Here is a 21,368-nt window from a genome sequence, read left to right as displayed (position 1 = left end):
CACTCCCTCAGTACTGCCCAGGAAGAAAGAGACACACCTGTAAGCTTTAGATCAGTTTATTGCACATAATATGAATATCCCCGTGTTATACATAACCTCACATCTCACTGAGATCGAATCAAAATAATTATATTTTAAATTTTTTCCCCTCGCCCTCTCCTTTTTAGGGTCCCCTTCGCCCCACCCTAGGTGTTTGCCAATACTGTGGAGTGGGGGGGAGTGGGAGGGTGAAGCACCAACAGATGCACCCTACAATTCGCAAACTCAATGCCGTGTTATGCATGCTGTCCCTCAGGGTGACAGGACCTGGACTTTCTCCCGCCTATCCCCTCAGTGAGTTCCCTATCTCGGCTCTGGGATCGAGGGGAGCAACTCAATGAAAGGTGGGTAATTCCCCACAAGAAGCTGATAAAATTGGGGACGTGGGAGGCCGGGGATGTTAATGCTGAGCCCCCCCTCCCCCCTCACGACTGCTCTGGCGCAGGCTGGACAGCGGGTCTTCCCACCCCCTCCGTCCCGACCCCGAGCACAGGTCCTGTACACGGCTCAGGAGACTTAGAGAGTAAGAGGCAGAATTTATTTTTCCTAGAATAAATAACATATAGAGACCCCTTTCAAATGAAAAACTGCAAACCAGAGCTCTACGTTCAAGGCCTAACTAAGGCTTTTCAAATGAAATAAATTGCTCATGAGCGCCACTCTTCAGCAGCAGACCCATTTATTTCAGCAACTTTCGAAATTACAGTTTAGTTCAATAAAAGTGCAGGTCACGAAATACACGATGGAATAGCTCGATTCCAAAAATTGTAAGTCGGGAGAGAGGGTTGGGAAAATGGGAGCGCGGTAAGTCGGGAGAGTGTGTTGGGAAAATACCCCAAGAATTGCCTTAACTGTGTCCGTTAAATGGAGTTTTGGCCATCAGACTGAACCCTGGGAAAAGCTAGAGCTAATTAGAACCATGGATGTAAATGTGAAACAAAGCATTGGTTACAAGGGCCAGGCTGCCATCAATGTTAGGAGGTAGAATTATTCAACCTCTTATCTGAAAGTGCGCAGGTTCTTTGCTAAGGAAGAATCGAACGAGTTTGGGGAGTGAAAGTGACAGGTGGCATGCCCGGACCTTGAGGCTCAGTGAACCCGAGGTCATCGGGGTCACTAACTTGGCTGCTTGAGGTGATTTGCCCCTTCAAGGGGTGAACTCTTTGAATATATGCACCTCCCAGCTTGGTTAATGATAAAACTGAGGCTGGTTCTTTGAGAATCAAGGATATACAAGATGGTCGAAGGTTAATTTTAAGCAATCACGCCTGACTGGAAGGTAAGGGGGGATTTCTGGACAATCCATTTAAGATTTGGCCGACTATATTTTAAGGCGGTTAAGGCGTGGAAACTGAGCAGCCTCCCCTTAAATGCGTCAGTGCTCTCTGCTTCAAGAACGCCGTGTGGCAGTGAGGCCCACATTCCCACCTCTCTCTGTGTAAAGAAATCCTCCGAAACTCTTGCTTTGATCTGTTAGCGGCTATCTTGGCCCCTCGTTCTGGACTCGCCCACCAGTCTGATGGAGTTCTCCACTCCCCGCCCCGCCTCTCTCTACCACTGGAGTACTGAGGCCAGTTGCAGTGCCCCCCCCCCCCCACTGTCACCCCAGGTGGGGGATGGATCCTGGGGCATTCCTGCTCCGCGAGGCTCAGTATCACGTTAGGCGGCGAGTTACTAGTCCGGGCTGACACTCTCCTTAAATCCTCTGAAACTGTTAGTGTAACCCCTGCGATGGTGACACGCAGAGCGGGCTAGTATAGGGTGTCAGGCAGATAGCGCGGTGCGCCACGCAGGGCGAGGGTAGCCACGTACAAGGGCGGACCAGGGCTCCTACTACCCAGAAGTGTAATAGCCCCCTGCCCGGTGAGTCCTCTGTTGAAATAATTGTCCGCCATTAAAAGAAAATACAAAAATTCAAACTTGATGCAACGACTAAAGTACCGACACAATCCAAAGTAATTATAAAACAAAAGAGAAAGTCGGGAACAGGAGCCAGTGAAATAAAGCACAGTTAACGCTTGCTTGATTTGGCAGTGCGCCGTTAACTGGTGGGACCCACTCATTGACAGCGACTGCTGGACGGGAGGAACACTCACACAAACTGAGACTGCGTGGTGACGGAGTGTGGCAGTGAGTGTGGTTTGTGCTCTGACTATTCCTTTTGTTTGAGGGAAACATGCCAGGAATGTTGAGCCAAGTCACCTACCCAAGAACATTCTCAGCGTGCGATATGGAGTTTACTATGCTAAGAACATAAGAATTAGGAGCAGGAGTCGGCCGTAGGGGCCCCTCGAGCCTGCTCCATCAATAAGATCATGGCTGATCATCGACCTCATCTCCACTTTCCCGCCCGATCTCCATATCCCTCGATTCCCCGAGAGTCTAAAAATCTATCGATCTCAGCTTTGAATATACTCAACGACTGAGCCTCCACAGCCCTCTGGGGTAGAGAATTCCAAAGATTCACAACCCTCTGAGTGAAGAAATTCCTCCTCATCTCAGTCCTAAATGACCGACCCCTTACCCTGAGACTGTGACCCCTGGTTCTGGACTCTTCAGCCAGGGGAAACAGCCTCTCAGCATCTACCCTGTCAATTCCCCTCAGAATCTTATATCTTTCAATGTTATCACCTCTCATTCCCAGAGAGTATCGGCCCAATCTACTCAATCTCTCCTCATAGGACAGCCCTCTCATCCCAGGAATCAATCTAGTGAACCTTCGTTGCACCGCCTCCAAGGCAAGTATATTCTTCCTTGGGTAAGGAGACCAAGCACCTTCCGACAAGGTGATAAGCTGATCTATTCCATTCTCTCTTCTCTCAATCAGGTCAGGCTCCCAAGCTTGAGTTGCCCCAGCTGGCAAGGCTGACAGGAAAGGGGTTTGTGGTGTCTGACAGACACATCCTGGGTGACCTGGGGAAGAGGAATCTGGGGAGAGAAGCTGTCCCTGAAACTCGTTCCGGGGCTAAACTGTAAAGTGCGCCACTGTCCCAGGTGCCGTGCGGTTCAGGAAAGAACAGAAACGATAAAATGAATCTCTTTCTAGTCGCTCTAGTTTCCAGTGCAGACCCCGAGGTTGCAGACATGCTCGGAAATTATGAATAAACTTTCATCAAGCAATGTGATGAATGTGGAATAGATGTCAAGATCATGTCGAGGAGAGCGGGGGCTGTTAGGGATGATGCGACTGTTCAGTCAGGTAGCGGCAAAGTTCATTCAGTTTGTTTCCCCCCTCCCCCCCGATCTTCCAGGTGAATCTTGCCCGCGTTGTTCAGACCAGACCCATTCGGACACAAGCAGCAAGACCTCTGCCCGTTATCGCTAGTCTGATCTCCTTTCCCTGCTGGCCGCTCCGCGGGTTGTTCGATCTCCGGAGCAGGTGCCAGTTCCTGGAAGAAACCACAGTGGGGGCAGAGGTGTTACAATATTCCCCGCTCTGGCGCCAGGCAACGGGAGAGAGAGTTACATCCGGTCACAGCTGTGTGGCGCGAGAACCGGGGAGGGCAGCGGTCCTGAGACACACTGAGGAAAGGCGCCTTTAATTCCGAAACACGGGCTAATGTTGGTGAAATATGACTTTGTGTCGAAAGCTTCACTTAAACAGAACAGTTTGGCTGATACTGGGGAAATATCAAATCTAAGCCAAGCCCACCATCGTTTGGAGCCAGATCGCATTAAAAATCTTTTCTCTTTGTCTCTGTAGCCGTAGTAAATAAAAGCACCAGGGAGATCCCCACCCATCTCCTGCTCTAGCTCACTCTCTTGCTGTGCCGCTCCTCACCTCCCTCTCCCACTGCCAGCTACACCTCGAGAAAACCTGAGCTTGGTGCCTGAGTTAGCTCACCTTCTCTAATCCTGCTCTCAACCGTGACTGGGTCCGTGGGTCTCGGGCAGAAGAACATAAGAATTAGGAGCAGGAGTCGGCCATTCGGCCACTCGAGCCTGCTCCGCTATTCAATAAGATCATGGCTGATCTTCGACCTCAACTCCACCTTCCCGCCCGATCCCCATATCCCTTGATTCCCCGAGAGTCCAAAAATCTGTCAATCTCTCTCTTGAATATACTCAATGACTGAGCATCCACAGCCCTCTGGGGCAGAGAATTCCAAAGATTCACCGCCCTCTGAGTGAAGAAATTCCTCCTCATCTCAGTCCTAAATGGCTGACCCCTTATTCTGAGACTGCGACCCCTGGTTCTAGACTCCCCAGCCAGGAGTAACATCCTCCCTGCATCTACCCTGTCAAGCCCTGTAAGAATTTTGTATGTTTCAATGAGACCTCCTCTCATTCTTCTAAACTCTAGAGAATATAGGCCTAGTCTACTCAATCTCTCCTCATAGGACAATCCCCCAGGAATCAGTCTAGTGAACCTTCGTTGCACTCCCTCTATGGCAAGTACACCCTCTCTTAGGTCCTCCAGCTCCAATTCTTAGCAGCCATTTTGTGCCACCCATTCGGGGAATCTCTGTTAACCGAGCGTCCACAAAGACCGTTCTCTTCCAGACATCAAGGTGAAGGAATATATGGGGAGAAATGTGCAGGGCTGTGGGGAAAGGGCAGGTGAGTGGAACTAATCGGAGAGCACCTTCAAAGAGCTAGCACAGGCACGAAGGGCCGAATGGCCTCCTGCCATGCTGTGAGATTCTCTGATTCTAAGTCCATCTTCACCTGGTACTGTTACCATTCCTGCGGCTATAGGCTGTGCATCGAAACCGCTGGAGTCTGTTTCCAATGAGTTCTCACCACTGTCCTGATAATGAGATGCGTCCTTTTGAAAGGGACCTCATGGGGAATTATATTATTGAAAGTAGGCGACATTCCTGTTTAAACTAGTTCTCCGCTTTCTCGGCACCACACACTTTATAGTTAATGGAGCTCCCTTCAAATAAGCATTGTATCTACTGATGTTAATCCAGCTCCCTCACACTGTCACTCAGTAACCCCTCTCCCCCAGCGCCCTGTGTTACTGACTGTATCTCTACTGATGTTAATCCAGTTCCCTCACACTGTCACTCAGTAACCTCTCTCCCCAGCGCCCTGTGTTACTGACTGTATCTCTACTGATGTTAATCCAGCTCCCTCACACTGTCACTCAGTAACCCCTCTCCCCCAGCGCCCTGTGTTACTGACTGTATCTCTACTGATGTTAATCCAGCTCCCTCACACTGTCACTCAGTAACCCCTCTCCCCCAGCGCCCTGTGTTTCTGACTGTATCTCTACTGATGTTAATCCAGCTCCCTCACACTGTCACTCAGTAACCCCTCTCCCCCAGCGCCCTGTGTTACTGACTGTATCTCTACTGATGTTAATCCAGCTCCCTCACACTGTCACTCAGTAACCTCTCTCCCCCAGCGCCCTGTGTTACTGACTGTATCTCTACTGATGTTAATCCAGCTCCCTCACACTGTCACTCAGTAACCCCTCTCCCCCCAGCGCCCTGTGTTACTGACTGTATCTCTACTGATGTTAATCCAGTTCCCTCACACTGTCACTCAGTAACCCCTCTCCCCCAGCGCCCTGTGTTACTGACTGTATCTCTACTGATGTTAATCCAGCTCCCTCACACTGTCACTCAGTAACCACTCTCTCCCAGCGCCCTGTGTTACTGACTGTATCTCTACTGATGTTACTCCAGCTCCCTCACACTGTCACTCAGTAACCCCTCTCCCCCAGCGCCCTGTGTTACTGACTGTATCTCTACTGATGTTAATCCAGCTCCCTCACACTGTCACTCAGTAACCCCTCTCCCCAGCGCCCTGTGTTACTGACTGTATCTCTACTGATGTTAATCCAGCTCCCTCACACTGTCACTCAGTAACCCCTCTCCCCCAGCGCCCTGTGTTTCTGACTGTATCTCTACTGATGTTAATCCAGTTCCCTCACACTGTCACTCAGTAACCCCTCTCCCCCAGCGCCCTGTGTTACTGACTGTATCTCTACTGATGTTAATCCAGCTCCCTCACACTGTCACTCAGTAACCACTCTCTCCCAGCGCCCTGTGTTACTGACTGTATCTCTACTGATGTTACTCCAGCTCCCTCACACTGTCACTCAGTAACCCCTCTCCCCCAGCGCCCTGTGTTACTGACTGTATCTCTACTGATGTTAATCCAGCTCCCTCACACTGTCACTCAGTAACCCCTCTCCCCAGCGCCCTGTGTTACTGACTGTATCTCTACTGATGTTAATCCAGCTCCCTCACACTGTCACTCAGTAACCCCTCTCCCCCAGCGCCCTGTGTTTCTGACTGTATCTCTACTGATGTTAATCCAGTTCCCTCACACTGTCACTCAGTAACCCCTCTCCCCCAGCGCCCTGTGTTACTGACTGTATCTCTACTGATGTTAATCCAGCTCCCTCACACTGTCACTCAGTAACCCCTCTCCCCCAGCGCCCTGTGTTTCTGACTGTATCTCTACTGATGTTAATCCAGTTCCCTCACACTGTCACTCAGTAACCCCTCTCCCCCAGCGCCCTGTGTTACTGACTGTATCTCTACTGATGTTAATCCAGTTCCCTCACACTGTCACTCAGTAACCCCTCTCCCCCAGCACCCTGTGTTACTGACTGTATCTCTACTGATGTTAATCCAGTTCCCTCACACTGTCACTCAGTAACCCCTCTCCCCCAGCGCCCTGTGTTACTGACTGTATCTCTACTGATGTTAATCCAGTTCCCTCACACTGTCACTCAGTAACCCCTCTCCCCCAGCGCCCTGTGTTACTGACTGTATCTACTGATGTTAATCCAGTTCCCTCACACTGTCACTCAGTAACCCCTCTCCCCCAGCGCCCTGTGTTACTGACTGGATCTACTGATGTTAATCCAGTTCCCTCACACTGTCACTCAGTAACCCCTCCCCCAGCGCCCTGTGTTACTGACTGTATCTACTGATGTTAATCCAGTTCCCTCACACTGTCACTCAGTAACCTCTCTCCCCCAGCGCCCTGTGTTACTGACTGTATCTCTACTGATGTTAATCCAGCTCCCTCACACTGCCACTCAGTAACCCCTCCCCCCCCAGCGCCCTGTGTTACTGACTGTATCTCTACTGATGTTAATCCAGCTCCCTCATACTGTCACTCAGTAACCCCTCTCCCCCAGCGCCCTGTGTTACTGACTGTATCTCTACTGATGTTAATCCAGTTCCCTCACACTGTCACTCAGTAACCCCTCTCCCCCAGCACCCTGTGTTACTGACTGTATCTCTACTGATGTTAATCCAGTTCCCTCACACTGTCACTCAGTAACCCCTCTCCCCCAGCGCCCTGTGTTACTGACTGTATCTCTACTGATGTTAATCCAGTTCCCTCACACTGTCACTCAGTAACCCCTCTCCCCCAGCGCCCTGTGTTACTGACTGTATCTACTGATGTTAATCCAGTTCCCTCACACTGTCACTCAGTAACCCCTCTCCCCCAGCGCCCTGTGTTACTGACTGGATCTACTGATGTTAATCCAGTTCCCTCACACTGTCACTCAGTAACCCCTCCCCCAGCGCCCTGTGTTACTGACTGTATCTACTGATGTTAATCCAGTTCCCTCACACTGTCACTCAGTAACCTCTCTCCCCCAGCGCCCTGTGTTACTGACTGTATCTCTACTGATGTTAATCCAGCTCCCTCACACTGCCACTCAGTAACCCCTCTCCCCCAGCACCCTGTGTTACTGACTGTATCTCTACTGATGTTAATCCAGCTCCCTCACACTGTCACTCAGTAACCCCTCTCCCCCCAGCGCCCTGTGTTACTGACTGTATCTCTACTGATGTTAATCCAGCTCCCTCACACTGCCACTCAGTAACCTCTCTCCCCAGCGCCCTGTGTTACTGACTGTATCTCTACTGATGTTAATCCAGCTCCCTCACACTGTCACTCAGTAACCCCTCTCCCCCAGCGCCCTGTGTTACTGACTGTATCTCTACTGATGTTAATCCAGTTCCCTCATACTGTCACTCAGTAACCTCTCTCCCCAGCGCCCTGTGTTACTGACTGTATCTCTACTGATGTTAATCCAGCTCCCTCACACTGTCACTCAGTAACCCCTCTCCCCCAGCGCCCTGTGTTACTGACTGTATCTCTACTGATGTTAATCCAGCTCCCTCACACTGTCACTCAGTAACCTCTCTCCCCCAGCGCCCTGTGTTACTGACTGTATCTCTACTGATGTTAATCCAGCTCCCTCACACTGTCACTCAGTAACCTCTCTCCCCCAGCGCCCTGTGTTACTGACTGTATCTCTACTGATGTTAATCCAGCTCCCTCACACTGTCACTCAGTAACCTCTCTCCCCCAGCGCCCTGTGTTACTGACTGTATCTCTACTGATGTTAATCCAGCTCCCTCACACTGTCACTCAGTAACCTCTCTCCCCCAGCGCCCTGTGTTACTGACTGTATCTCTACTGATGTTAATCCAGCTCCCTCACACTGCCACTCAGTAACCTCTCTCCCCCAGCGCCCTGTGTTACTGACTGTATCTCTACTGATGTTAATCCAGCTCCCTCACACTGCCACTCAGTAACCCCTCTCCCCCAGCACCCTGTGTTACTGACTGTATCTCTACTGATGTTAATCCAGCTCCCTCACACTGTCACTCAGTAACCCCTCTCCCCCCAGCGCCCTGTGTTACTGACTGTATCTCTACTGATGTTAATCCAGCTCCCTCACACTGCCACTCAGTAACCTCTCTCCCCAGCGCCCTGTGTTACTGACTGTATCTCTACTGATGTTAATCCAGCTCCCTCACACTGTCACTCAGTAACCCCTCTCCCCCAGCGCCCTGTGTTACTGACTGTATCTCTACTGATGTTAATCCAGTTCCCTCATACTGTCACTCAGTAACCTCTCTCCCCAGCGCCCTGTGTTACTGACTGTATCTCTACTGATGTTAATCCAGCTCCCTCACACTGTCACTCAGTAACCCCTCTCCCCCAGCGCCCTGTGTTACTGACTGTATCTCTACTGATGTTAATCCAGTTCCCTCACACTGTCACTCAGTAACCCCTCTCCCCCAGCGCCCCGTGTTACTGACTGTATCTCTACTGATGTTAATCCAGCTCCCTCACACTGTCACTCAGTAACCTCTCTCCCCCAGCGCCCTGTGTTACTGACTATCTCTACTGATGTTAATCCAGTTCCCTCACACTGTCACTCAGTAACCCCTCTCCCCCAGCACCCTGTGTTACTGACTGTATCTCTACTGATGTTAATCCAGCTCCCTCACACTGTCACTCAGTAACCCCTCTCCCCCAGCGCCTTGTGTTACTGACTGTATCTCTACTGATGTTAATCCAGTTCCCTCACACTGTCACTCAGTAACCCCTCTCCCCCAGCGCCCTGTGTTACTGACTGTATCTCTACTGATGTTAATCCAGTTCCCTCACACTGTCACTCAGTAACCTCTCTCCCCCAGCGCCCTGTGTTACTGACTGTATCTCTACTGATGTTAATCCAGTTCCCTCACACTGTCACTCTGTATCCCCTCTCCCCCAGCGCCCTGTGTTACTGACTGTATCTCTACTGATGTTAATCCAGCTCCCTCACACTGTCACTCAGTAACCCCTCTCCCCCAGCGCCCTGTGTTACTGACTGTATCTCTACTGATGTTAATCCAGCTCCCTCACACTGTCACTCAGTAACCCCTCTCCCCCAGCGCCCTGTGTTACTGACTGTATCTCTACTGATGTTAATCCAGCTCCCTCACACTGCCACTCAGTAACCCCTCTCCCCCAGCACCCTGTGTTACTGACTGTATCTCTACTGATGTTAATCCAGCTCCCTCACACTGTCACTCAGTAACCCCTCTCCCCCCAGCGCCCTGTGTTACTGACTGTATCTCTACTGATGTTAATCCAGCTCCCTCACACTGCCACTCAGTAACCTCTCTCCCCAGCGCCCTGTGTTACTGACTGTATCTCTACTGATGTTAATCCAGCTCCCTCACACTGTCACTCAGTAACCCCTCTCCCCCAGCGCCCTGTGTTACTGACTGTATCTCTACTGATGTTAATCCAGTTCCCTCATACTGTCACTCAGTAACCTCTCTCCCCAGCGCCCTGTGTTACTGACTGTATCTCTACTGATGTTAATCCAGCTCCCTCACACTGTCACTCAGTAACCCCTCTCCCCCAGCGCCCTGTGTTACTGACTGTATCTCTACTGATGTTAATCCAGCTCCCTCACACTGTCACTCAGTAACCTCTCTCCCCCAGCGCCCTGTGTTACTGACTGTATCTCTACTGATGTTAATCCAGCTCCCTCACACTGTCACTCAGTAACCTCTCTCCCCCAGCGCCCTGTGTTACTGACTGTATCTCTACTGATGTTAATCCAGCTCCCTCACACTGTCACTCAGTAACCTCTCTCCCCCAGCGCCCTGTGTTACTGACTGTATCTCTACTGATGTTAATCCAGCTCCCTCACACTGTCACTCAGTAACCTCTCTCCCCCAGCGCCCTGTGTTACTGACTGTATCTCTACTGATGTTAATCCAGCTCCCTCACACTGCCACTCAGTAACCTCTCTCCCCCAGCGCCCTGTGTTACTGACTGTATCTCTACTGATGTTAATCCAGCTCCCTCACACTGCCACTCAGTAACCCCTCTCCCCCAGCACCCTGTGTTACTGACTGTATCTCTACTGATGTTAATCCAGCTCCCTCACACTGTCACTCAGTAACCCCTCTCCCCCCAGCGCCCTGTGTTACTGACTGTATCTCTACTGATGTTAATCCAGCTCCCTCACACTGCCACTCAGTAACCTCTCTCCCCAGCGCCCTGTGTTACTGACTGTATCTCTACTGATGTTAATCCAGCTCCCTCACACTGTCACTCAGTAACCCCTCTCCCCCAGCGCCCTGTGTTACTGACTGTATCTCTACTGATGTTAATCCAGTTCCCTCATACTGTCACTCAGTAACCTCTCTCCCCAGCGCCCTGTGTTACTGACTGTATCTCTACTGATGTTAATCCAGCTCCCTCACACTGTCACTCAGTAACCCCTCTCCCCCAGCGCCCTGTGTTACTGACTGTATCTCTACTGATGTTAATCCAGCTCCCTCACACTGTCACTCAGTAACCTCTCTCCCCCAGCGCCCTGTGTTACTGACTGTATCTCTACTGATGTTAATCCAGCTCCCTCACACTGTCACTCAGTAACCTCTCTCCCCCAGCGCCCTGTGTTACTGACTGTATCTCTACTGATGTTAATCCAGCTCCCTCACACTGTCACTCAGTAACCTCTCTCCCCCAGCGCCCTGTGTTACTGACTGTATCTCTACTGATGTTAATCCAGCTCCCTCACACTGTCACTCAGTAACCTCTCTCCCCCAGCGCCCTGTGTTACTGACTGTATCTCTACTGATGTTAATCCAGCTCCCTCACACTGTCACTCAGTAACCCCTCTCCCCCAGCGCCCTGTGTTACTGACTGTATCTCTACTGATGTTAATCCAGCTCCCTCACACTGTCACTCAGTAACCTCTCTCCCCCAGCGCCCTGTGTTACTGACTGTATCTCTACTGATGTTAATCCAGCTCCCTCACACTGTCACTCAGTAACCCCTCTCCCCCAGCGCCCTGTGTTACTGACTGTATCTCTACTGATGTTAATCCAGCTCCCTCACACTGTCACTCAGTAACCTCTCTCCCCCAGCGCCCTGTGTTACTGACTATCTCTACTGATGTTAATCCAGTTCCCTCACACTGTCACTCAGTAACCCCTCTCCCCCAGCACCCTGTGTTACTGACTGTATCTCTACTGATGTTAATCCAGCTCCCTCACACTGTCACTCAGTAACCCCTCTCCCCCAGCGCCTTGTGTTACTGACTGTATCTCTACTGATGTTAATCCAGTTCCCTCACACTGTCACTCAGTAACCCCTCTCCCCCAGCGCCCTGTGTTACTGACTGTATCTCTACTGATGTTAATCCAGTTCCCTCACACTGTCACTCAGTAACCTCTCTCCCCCAGCGCCCTGTGTTACTGACTGTATCTCTACTGATGTTAATCCAGTTCCCTCACACTGTCACTCTGTATCCCCTCTCCCCCAGCGCCCTGTGTTACTGACTGTATCTCTACTGATGTTAATCCAGCTCCCTCACACTGTCACTCAGTAACCCCTCTCCCCCAGCGCCCTGTGTTACTGACTGTATCTCTACTGATGTTAATCCAGCTCCCTCACACTGTCACTCAGTAACCCCTCTCCCCCAGCGCCCTGTGTTACTGACTGTATCTCTACTGATGTTAATCCAGTTCCCTCATACTGTCACTCAGTAACCTCTCTCCCCCAGCGCCCTGTGTTACTGACTGTATCTCTACTGATGTTAATCCAGTTCCCTCACACTGTCACTCAGTAACCCCTCTCCCCCAGCGCCCTGTGTTACTGACTGTATCTCTACTGATGTTAATCCAGCTCCCTCACACTGTCACTCAGTAACCCCTCTCCCCCAGCGCCCTGTGTTACTGACTGTATCTCTACTGATGTTAATCCAGCTCCCTCACACTGTCACTCAGTAACCCCTCTCCCCCAGCGCCCTGTGTTACTGACTGTATCTCTACTGATGTTAATCCAGTTCCCTCATACTGTCACTCAGTAACCCCTCTCCCCCAGCACCCTGTGTTACTGACTGTATCTCTACTGATGTTAATCCAGTTCCCTCACACTGTCACTCAGTAACCCCTCTCCCCCAGCGCCCTGTTTTACTGACTGTATCTCTACTGATGTTAATCCAGCTCCCTCACACTGTCACTCAGTAACCCCTCTCCCCCAGCGTCCTGTGTTACTGACTGTATCTCTACTGATGTTAATCCAGCTCCCTCACACTGTCACTCAGTAACCCCTCCCCCCAGCACCCTGTGTTACTGACTGTATCTCTACTGATGTTAATCCAGCTCCCTCACACTGTCACTCAGTAACCCCTCTCCCCCAGCGCCCTGTGTTACTGACTGTATCTCTACTGATGTTAATCCAGCTCCCTCACACTGTCACTCAGTAACCTCTCTCCCCCAGCGCCCTGTGTTACTGACTGTATCTCTACTGATGTTAATCCAGCTCCCTCACACTGTCACTCAGTAACCTCTCTCCCCCAGCGCCCTGTGTTACTGACTGTATCTCTACTGATGTTAATCCAGTTCCCTCACACTGTCACTCAGTAACCCCTCTCCCCAGCACCCTGTGTTACTGACTGTATCTCTACTGATGTTAATCCAGCTCCCTCACACTGTCACTCAGTAACCCCTCTCCCCAGCACCCTGTGTTACTGACTGTATCTCTACTGATGTTAATCCAGCTCCCTCACACTGTCACTCAGTAACCTCTCTCCCCCAGCGCCGTGTTACTGACTGTATCTCTACTGATGTTAATCCAGTTCCCTCACACTGTCACTCAGTAACCCCTCCCCCCAGCACCCTGTGTTACTGACTGTATCTCTACTGATGTTAATCCAGCTCCCTCACACTGTCACTCAGTAACCCCTCTCCCCCAGCGCCCTGTGTTACTGACTGTATCTCTACTGATGTTAATCCAGCTCCCTCACACTGTCACTCAGTAACCTCTCTCCCCCAGCGCCCTGTGTTACTGACTGTATCTCTACTGATGTTAATCCAGCTCCCTCACAGTCACTCAGTAACCCCTCACCCCCAGCGCACTGTGTTACTGACTGTATCTCTACTGATGTTAATCCAGCTCCCTCACACTGTCACTCAGTAACCCCTCTCCCCCAACGCCCTGTGTTACTGACTGTATCTCTACTGATCTTAATCCAGCTCCCTCACACTGTCACTCAGTAACCCCTCACCCCCAGCGCCCTGTGTTACTGACTGTATCTCTACTGATGTTAATCCAGCTCCCTCACACTGTCAGTGTAAGGGTACAATATGGGTATAGCTTCATATAATATGTTGGACGCCAGCGACAGCACAGCTCAGCACCGTTACAATGGGATGATATCAGTCAGCAGCTTTACCTGTGCAGGTGTGAGGGTCTGGCAGAGAGGTGTCTATCTGGAGGTGTAGGTGAAGGCCCGGGAGGCTGAACACCCAGATTCGTCCTGTCCTGTTGGGTCGTTCAGGAAGTCCCAGATCAAGATCGTGTCATCATGGGAACTGCTCACAATCTGAAACTCATCGAACTGGAGACGGAAAACTCGCCCAGAATGTTCCTGGAATTGGGAACAAAACGTTTCACCCACAATCACTGAAAGTTAACATGCAGGTACAGCAAGCAATTGGGAAATCAAAGGGTATGTTGGCCTTTATTACAAGAGGATTTGAGTATAAGAGTAAAGACGTCTTACTGCAATTATATAGGGCCCTGGTGAGACCACACCTGGAGTATTGTGTACAGTTTTGGTCTCCTTACCTAAGGAAGGATATACTTGCCATAGAGGGAGTGCAACGAAGGTTCACCAGACTGGTTCCTGGGATGGGATGGCGGGGGGGGGTTGTCCTATGAGGAGAGATTGAATAGACTAGGTCTATATTCTCTAGAGTTTAGAAGAATGAGAGGTGATCTCATTGAAACATACAAAATTCTTACAGGGCTTGACAGGGTAGATGCAGGGAGGATGTTTCCCCTAGCTGGGGAGTCTAGAACCAGGGGTCACAGTCTCAGAATAAGGGGTCGGCCATTTAGGACTGAGATGAGGAGAAATTTCTTCACTCAGAGGGTGGTGAATCTTTGGAATTCTCTACCCCAGAGGGCTGTGGAGGCTCGGTCATTGAGCATATTCAAGGCTGAGATCGACAGATTTTTGAATATTAAGGGAATCAAGGGATATGGGGATAGTGCAGGAAAGTGAAGATGAGGTAGAAGATCAGCCATGATCTTACTGAATGGTGGAGCAGGCTCGAGGGCCCGAAGGGCCGACTCCTGCTCCTAATTCTTATGTTCCTATGAGTGCGAGCTACAAGCTGTGTAAACACCTTGATCTTCTGTCAGTGTTTGGTGAGAGAAACTGTTCGATTTCAGCACATGGCGAGTGTTGCTCTCTATCTTGGGACGTTTTATGCTATATAAATGCAAGTTGTTGTAATGATCAATCAGTGCCTGGTGTCGGAGATGTTACTCTCAGTGCGCGGTGACAGTGTGTCCTTATCACCAAATCTCACCTTGTTCTCTTCCCCTATGCCTCTGATACTTGCTCCTCCTTCGAGCAACTCATCTTGTTCCACCCGTCTCACCTCTCCTTTAAAATCTTTGTTCTCTTGTATCTGTCTTCACAGATGATGACACAAAAAGCATACCAAAAATAGTGGGGAATCAAGGAGCTAATGAGGGTGAGGAACATAAAGTAATTAAAACCAGTAGAGAAAAGGTACAAGAGAAACTATTGGGACTAAAACCTGAGAAATCCCCTGGACCTGACGGCCTACCATCCTAGGGTTCTAAAAGAGGTGGCTGAAGAGATAGTGGATGCATTGGTTGTGATCTTCTAAAATTCCCTAGATTCTGGAATGGTCCCAGTGGATTGGAAGGTCGCAAATGTAACCTCGCTATTCAAGAAAGGAGGGAGAGAAAACAGAGAACTCCAGGCCAGTTAGCCTGACATCAGTCGTCGGGAAAATGCTGGAATCCATTGTTAAGGAAGTGGGATCAGGGCACTTAGAAAATCATAACATGATTAGGCAAAGTCAACATGGTTTTATGAAAGGGAAATCGTGTTTAACAAATTTATTAGAGTTTTTTGAGGATGTAACTAGCAGGGTAGATAAAGGGGAACCAGTGGATGTAGTATATTTGGATTTGCAAAAGGCTTTCGATAAGGTGCCACATAAAAGGTTATTACACAAGATTAGGGCCATTGGGGTTGGGGATAATATATTAGCATGGACAGAGGATTGGTTAACAGACAGAAAACAGAGAATAGGAATAAATGGGTCTTTTTCAGGTTGGCAGGCTGTAACTAGTGGGGTACTGCAAGGATCAGTGTTGGGGCCTCAGCTATTTACAAAGCTCAGCATAAGGGGTCGGTCATTTAGGACTGAGATGAGGAGGAATTTCTTCACTGGGAGGGTGGTGAATCTTTGGAATTCTCTGCCCCAGAGGGCTGTGAATGCTGAGTCTTTGAGTATATTCAAGGCTGAGATTGATAGATTTTTGGACTCAAGGGATATGGGGTTCGGGCGGGAAAGTGGAGTTGAGGTCGAAGATCAGCCATGATCTTATTAAATGGTGGAGCAGGCTCGAGAGGCCGAATGGCCGACTCCTGCTCCTAATGTTCTTAAGCGGGTGCCCAATCAGAAAATACGCACAACACGTGCTATGCACTCACGTGCTGTGTCATCAGCCTCCTGTCCTGTGCGCCATGCACATCCCTGCCCCCCGGCCCACTTGCTGCAGCTCCACATCTCACTTCCTTCCCCCCACTCTGTGACCATCTGTCCTGAGTGGATCCTGTACCTCAGCCCAACTTACCACCAGGGTCTGCAGGCACAGAGTGCTGGCGGGGGCTCGGGGATCCAGCGCAGCCGCCAGGTCCCACACCTTGATCTTCCTGTTTAAACACAGAAACAAATCAGCATGGAGGCTGAAAGAAACACAAAGCTGAATGAATCTTCACCCCGCACCTCAGATTACCCGGGCCATTCATCTGATTGGCTGCCTGGGGGACCTTCCAGTGCACAAGATGGCTGCCTCCTTAACAACAGCCATTGCAATTCAATGACGTATCAAAGTGCAAAACGTTTCGAGATATTTCTGTTACATAGAAATAAAGAACTCGCCTTTCATACAGCGCCTTTCATGACCTTAAGATGTCCCAAAACGCTTCACAGCCAATGAAGTACACGACAGCCAAATTGTGCACAGCAAGGTCCCACAAACAGCAATAAATGATCAGCTTTGTTTTAGTGATGTTGATTGAGGGACAAATACTGGCCAGGGCACCGGGGAAAACTCCCCTGCTCGTCTTCCAATAGTGGCCATGGATCTTTTATATCCACCCGAGAGGGCAGACGGGGCCTCGGTTTGATGGTTTATCTGACCGACAGTGCAGAACTGGGAGTCAGCCTGCATTATTATTATTATTTTTTTTATTCATACATGAGATGTGGGCGTCGTTGACAAGGCCGGCATTTATTGCCCCTCCCTAGCAGTTTGGTACAACTAGGCCATTTCAGAGGGCAGTTAAAAGTCAACCACGTTGGTGTGGGACTGGAGTCACATATAGGCCCAGACCGGGTAAGGACGGCAGGTTCCCTTCCCTAAAGGACATCAGTGAACCAGTTGGGTTTTTACAACAATCCAGTTGTTTCATAGCTTTTTTTTAAATTTCAGATTTATTTAATTAACTGAATTTAAATTCCCCAGCTGCCGTGGTGGGATTTGAACCCACGTCTCTGGATCATTAGTCCAGGCCTCATTATGTGCTCAGGGCTCTGGAGTGGGACTCAAACTCACTGACGCAGAGGCGAGAGTGCTGCCCACTGAGCCAAGTTGGTTCGTTCTCCTCTCCTGTCCTCCAACTCAGGTCTCCGATGTGAAAGATCAGTGCCATTCAAACACTCTAGCTCAAGTGACTAACATGCCCAATCCCAGCTGGAGATTGAGAGTCACCTGATCATATCCTACCAGTCATAAACCAACAGACTATTGTTTATGCTAAAACAAAATGGTGCAGTTCTACAACAAATTGTGCCGTGTGTTCGCTTTTTATTCAGCCCCAAAATAAAATCCCTTGAAAAGCTGCAAGGGCACACACGGCATGCTCAGATTGGGCGGGATTGTGGGAATCGCTGCTCCGGAATTGGCATGGAATGTCGAGTACGTGACCTCTTTACTGCTGGTAACCTTCACGAATCTTCACAGGGAAGATAAATGCTGTGGAAGAGACGCTGACGCCTGTTCATTACTGTGGAAAATTAAGACGGTCACAAGCTGAGCTTGCAACGGACCAGTGCGAGACCTGTTGCTAAGTTAATGATGTCATAATCAGCTACCTCCCGTTGTTAAGCTAATCAGGTCTCTGAATCGGGCCATGGTTGTTACCTCTGTGATGAATAGGATTCTCCAGCATTGCTTCCTGCCCGCCACCCCCAGTTTCTTCCTCTCCCTGTTAAGGCGATGGCCTGATCCTGTGTGTTACATTCCCATCGGTGTGAGCAGCTGTCCCGTTACATAGAATCTCACAGCACAGAATGAGACTGTTCGGCCCGTCGTGCCTGTGCTGATTCTATGAAAGAGCTCTCCAAATAGTCCCACTCCCCCGGCTCTTTCCCCACAGTCCTGCAAATTTTCTCCCCTTCCAGTATTTCTCCAATTCCCTTTTGAAAGTTACTATTGAATCTGCTTCCACCGCCCTTTCAGGCAGCGCGTTCCAGATCACAACAATTCATACATCTAGGCAGTGAATGTTGGCCAAGATTGTTCAAGTCCCACTCCAGAGACTTGAGCCCAAAAATCCAGGCTGACACTCCAGTGCAGTGCTGAGGGAGCGCTGCACTGTCAGGGGTGCCGTCTTTTGGATGAGACGTTAAACCAAGGCCCCGCCTGCTCTCTCAGGTGGACGTAAAAGAAGCCATGGCACTATTTCGAAGAAGAGCAGGGGAGTTCTCCCCGGTGTCCCGGCCAATATTTATCCCTCAACCAACATCACTAAAAACAGATTATCTGGTCATTATCACATCGCTGTTTGTGGGAGCTTGCTGTGCGCAAATTGGCTGCCGCATTTCCCACATTACAACAGTGACTACACTTCAAAAAAGTATCTCATTGGCTGTGAAGCGCTTTGGGATGTCCGGTGGTCGTAAAAGGCACTATAGAAATGCAAGTCTTTCCTTTAAGACCCATCACAGCCATGCCCAACCCTGTCTTCTCCCAGTGTCCACACACACACAGGGGTGGGGGGGTCATTGAACAGTGATCATGAACGGGAACCCGGGCTGGTCTAGGCTAGATTTAAGGCAGTTGTTGCTTTCCCATAGAACAGCAGACCTCTGGAACAGACTGCTGGCTCATGTGGTGCTATTTGCTTTGTACAGGAAACTCTCGTTTAAGCGGCACCTAAATTAACCGGCAAAATTCATACTCCGAAAACACCTCAATAACCGGCAATGTTGCCGAGTCCGAGTCCGAGTCTCCCGCGGTGGCCGAGTTAGTCAGTGGGGGTAGTTCTCCAAACTGCCACTACTCGGCTTCTTGGCACTGTCAGAAGTCCGAACACCTCAATAACAAGAGTCTGACTTTTTGTTTGTTAAAAATAGCCTCGGTAGATAACCCTCTCCGTCATCCGGAATTTTTAATCAGCCAGCACCATCCCGGTCCCGTCGGTGCCGGATACCAGAGAGTTTCCTGTACCTTCAAATGGGAGCTGGACCAGTTCCGGGCCATTAAGGGTTACGGAACCAAGGTGGGTGGATGAAGTTAAGATACAGGTCAGCCCTGATCTGATGGAATGGTGGAGCAGGCTCAAGGGACTGAACGGCCTCCTCCTGTTCCTCTGTTCAGCAGGCGAGGAATCTCCTGTTAGTGAAGACTGGGAGTCCGGTCTTTGAACAGCTGCCCCAGGATCAGAGGTGGAAATCACAGACTCTCCTCTCGGACCCAACGTTCCTGGGTGGGGTGGAGATCACATCATACAAGAGTTAAGTGCCAAGTAACATAAGTCATGGTCAATGTGGTCTCTTGGATTAGTTACGATCTCATGGGGCGGGGGGAGGGGGGCGGGGGGTGGGGGGCGGGGGGAGGGGTCAGAGATGAATTTTTCCGATTTTGTTCCCCTCTAATTGACGGTGAGTTTTATCTGGCTTTTCCCCGCCCCTGGAGAATACGTGGCTCCGGGTGGGTGGGGAGTGTCTGAATCGGGATGGGACAGTCTAGATGGACCAGCTGGTCTTTTCTTGTCCGACCTTTCCAAATGTTTGTTTAAATTTCTAGAGCAACCTTCCTGACCTCAGGACATCTAGAAGCGCTTTTCAGCTGTTGAAGTACCTTTTGAATTGTAGTCACTGTTGTACTGCGGGAAACGTGGCAGCCAATTCACAGGGAAGAGCGGACTAACACTTAGCAGCTACTCTAAGGCTGGGGCAAGCCCAGGTCTCTCACTGCGATCACACCTCTGCTACGGCCCTGCACTGAGCCTGACTCCAACACACTGTGTCACGGCTCCCTGTGCCCCATTGTGCCGGACACTGTTCTGTGGCGTCAGCTCGCTGCCCTGCTGTTGAATCGCCCTGTTTACACCACAGGTCACGTTCGGCAGTGGTTCGAAGGTCGCTGAGCTTCTCCAGTGTCACGGAAGTTCTGCAGAAGCCAGCAAAGTTAAAATGCACGGCTGGGCTGCACGGGGAAGGCTGCACAGATGAGCTCAGCATGAAGCTATTTCCTGAATAAGGGTCTCAGGCCTAGAAATTCAGTTGTTTGCGCCAGCCGCTAGTGCCTTAGGAGGAGAAGTGGGGTGCTAAGCAGCTAGCGCCCGGGCGCAGCGCGATCTGCGCCTCTCGCGAACTTCAGTTAAGATTTAGCGGCGGCGCAAAACCTTTGCGCGCGCTCAGCTGCGCGCGCAGATCCTGACATCATTTCATGGTGCAACGCCCTTTGTGCGCCCCAAACCGGAAATTCAGTGGCGCCGGCCTATTGTGCGCCTGGCGCCCCTAGCGACTGGTAGAGGGGAACGGTTCCCAGTCGCTGCGGGGCGCGGGGGGCGCTAATTAAAGGGCATTCCTCCTGCAGTATAAATGGCAGCCATTTTGCACCACTCCTTCTTTGTGAGAGACGGATCTTTGGAGAGAGACAAAGGTAGAGAGCTTTCTGGTTTGGCTCAACACTCGCACAGGTACTTGTGGCTTCAGGCCACAGCTTTGCACTTGTCTTTAACTTCAGAGTCATAGCATTGATTGGAAACATATAATGGGGGCTGCAATGGGTGGAAACGTTGGGCTTCTCCATTGCATTCAAAGGGCTCAGAGACGCCGTGAGAGAGTGCCAGTCATGGCCACATGGAGACGGGGCAACAGGCGTCGGCAAAGGAGGCCTTACCCACCCAGGGTATACCGCCAGCAGTTCTCATATCTGAACATGTCTGAGGAGCAGTGTGTTCGGAGGCTGCGATTCAGAAGGGCGGTGGTCACTGAGATCTGCCACCTGCTTTGCGGAGATCTGCAGCCACAGCTGAGGAGCAGGACGTCTCTGACGGTGGCAGTGAAGGTGACGGTGGCTCTCAACTTCTATGCCACCGGCTCCTTCCAATCCGCTACTGGGGACATTTCCAACATCTCCCAGTTTGCGGTACATTGCTGCATCCGCCAGGTGACCAATGCCCTTTTCAGAAGGAGACGTCAGTTCAGCTCCTTCCCCATGACCGTTGACAAGCAGCAACAGCGTGCAATGGGCTT

At 50.5% G+C, this 21,368-nt stretch overlaps 1 protein-coding gene across 1 annotated transcript in view; it reads right to left on the bottom strand.

Moving 5' to 3' along the window:
- Positions 1 to 40: 40 nt before the first annotated feature.
- The window catches only part of LOC147113267 (F-box and WD repeat domain-containing 11-B-like), a 232,015-nt gene continuing 210,687 nt past the window's right edge, over positions 41 to 21,368 (bottom strand). Inside the window, exons 12-14 of the mRNA XM_085996113.1 lie at positions 16,453 to 16,531; positions 14,003 to 14,197; positions 41 to 3,428 (exon numbers count right to left, since the gene is read on the bottom strand). Of these exons, the coding sequence (XP_085852239.1) occupies positions 14,036 to 14,197; positions 16,453 to 16,531 (241 nt within the window). The 3' untranslated portion in view covers positions 41 to 3,428; positions 14,003 to 14,035. The remainder of the gene's footprint in view (positions 3,429 to 14,002; positions 14,198 to 16,452; positions 16,532 to 21,368) is intronic.

This window comes from Somniosus microcephalus, chromosome 8 (assembly GCF_052327205.1).
Source record: "Somniosus microcephalus isolate GS21.2 chromosome 8, FLI_Smic_1.0, whole genome shotgun sequence".
In the NCBI taxonomy this organism is placed as follows: domain Eukaryota; kingdom Metazoa; phylum Chordata; class Chondrichthyes; order Squaliformes; family Somniosidae; genus Somniosus; species Somniosus microcephalus.
Note: the sequence above shows the minus strand (reverse complement) of the source record. Positions and strands in the feature narration are given on the sequence as shown.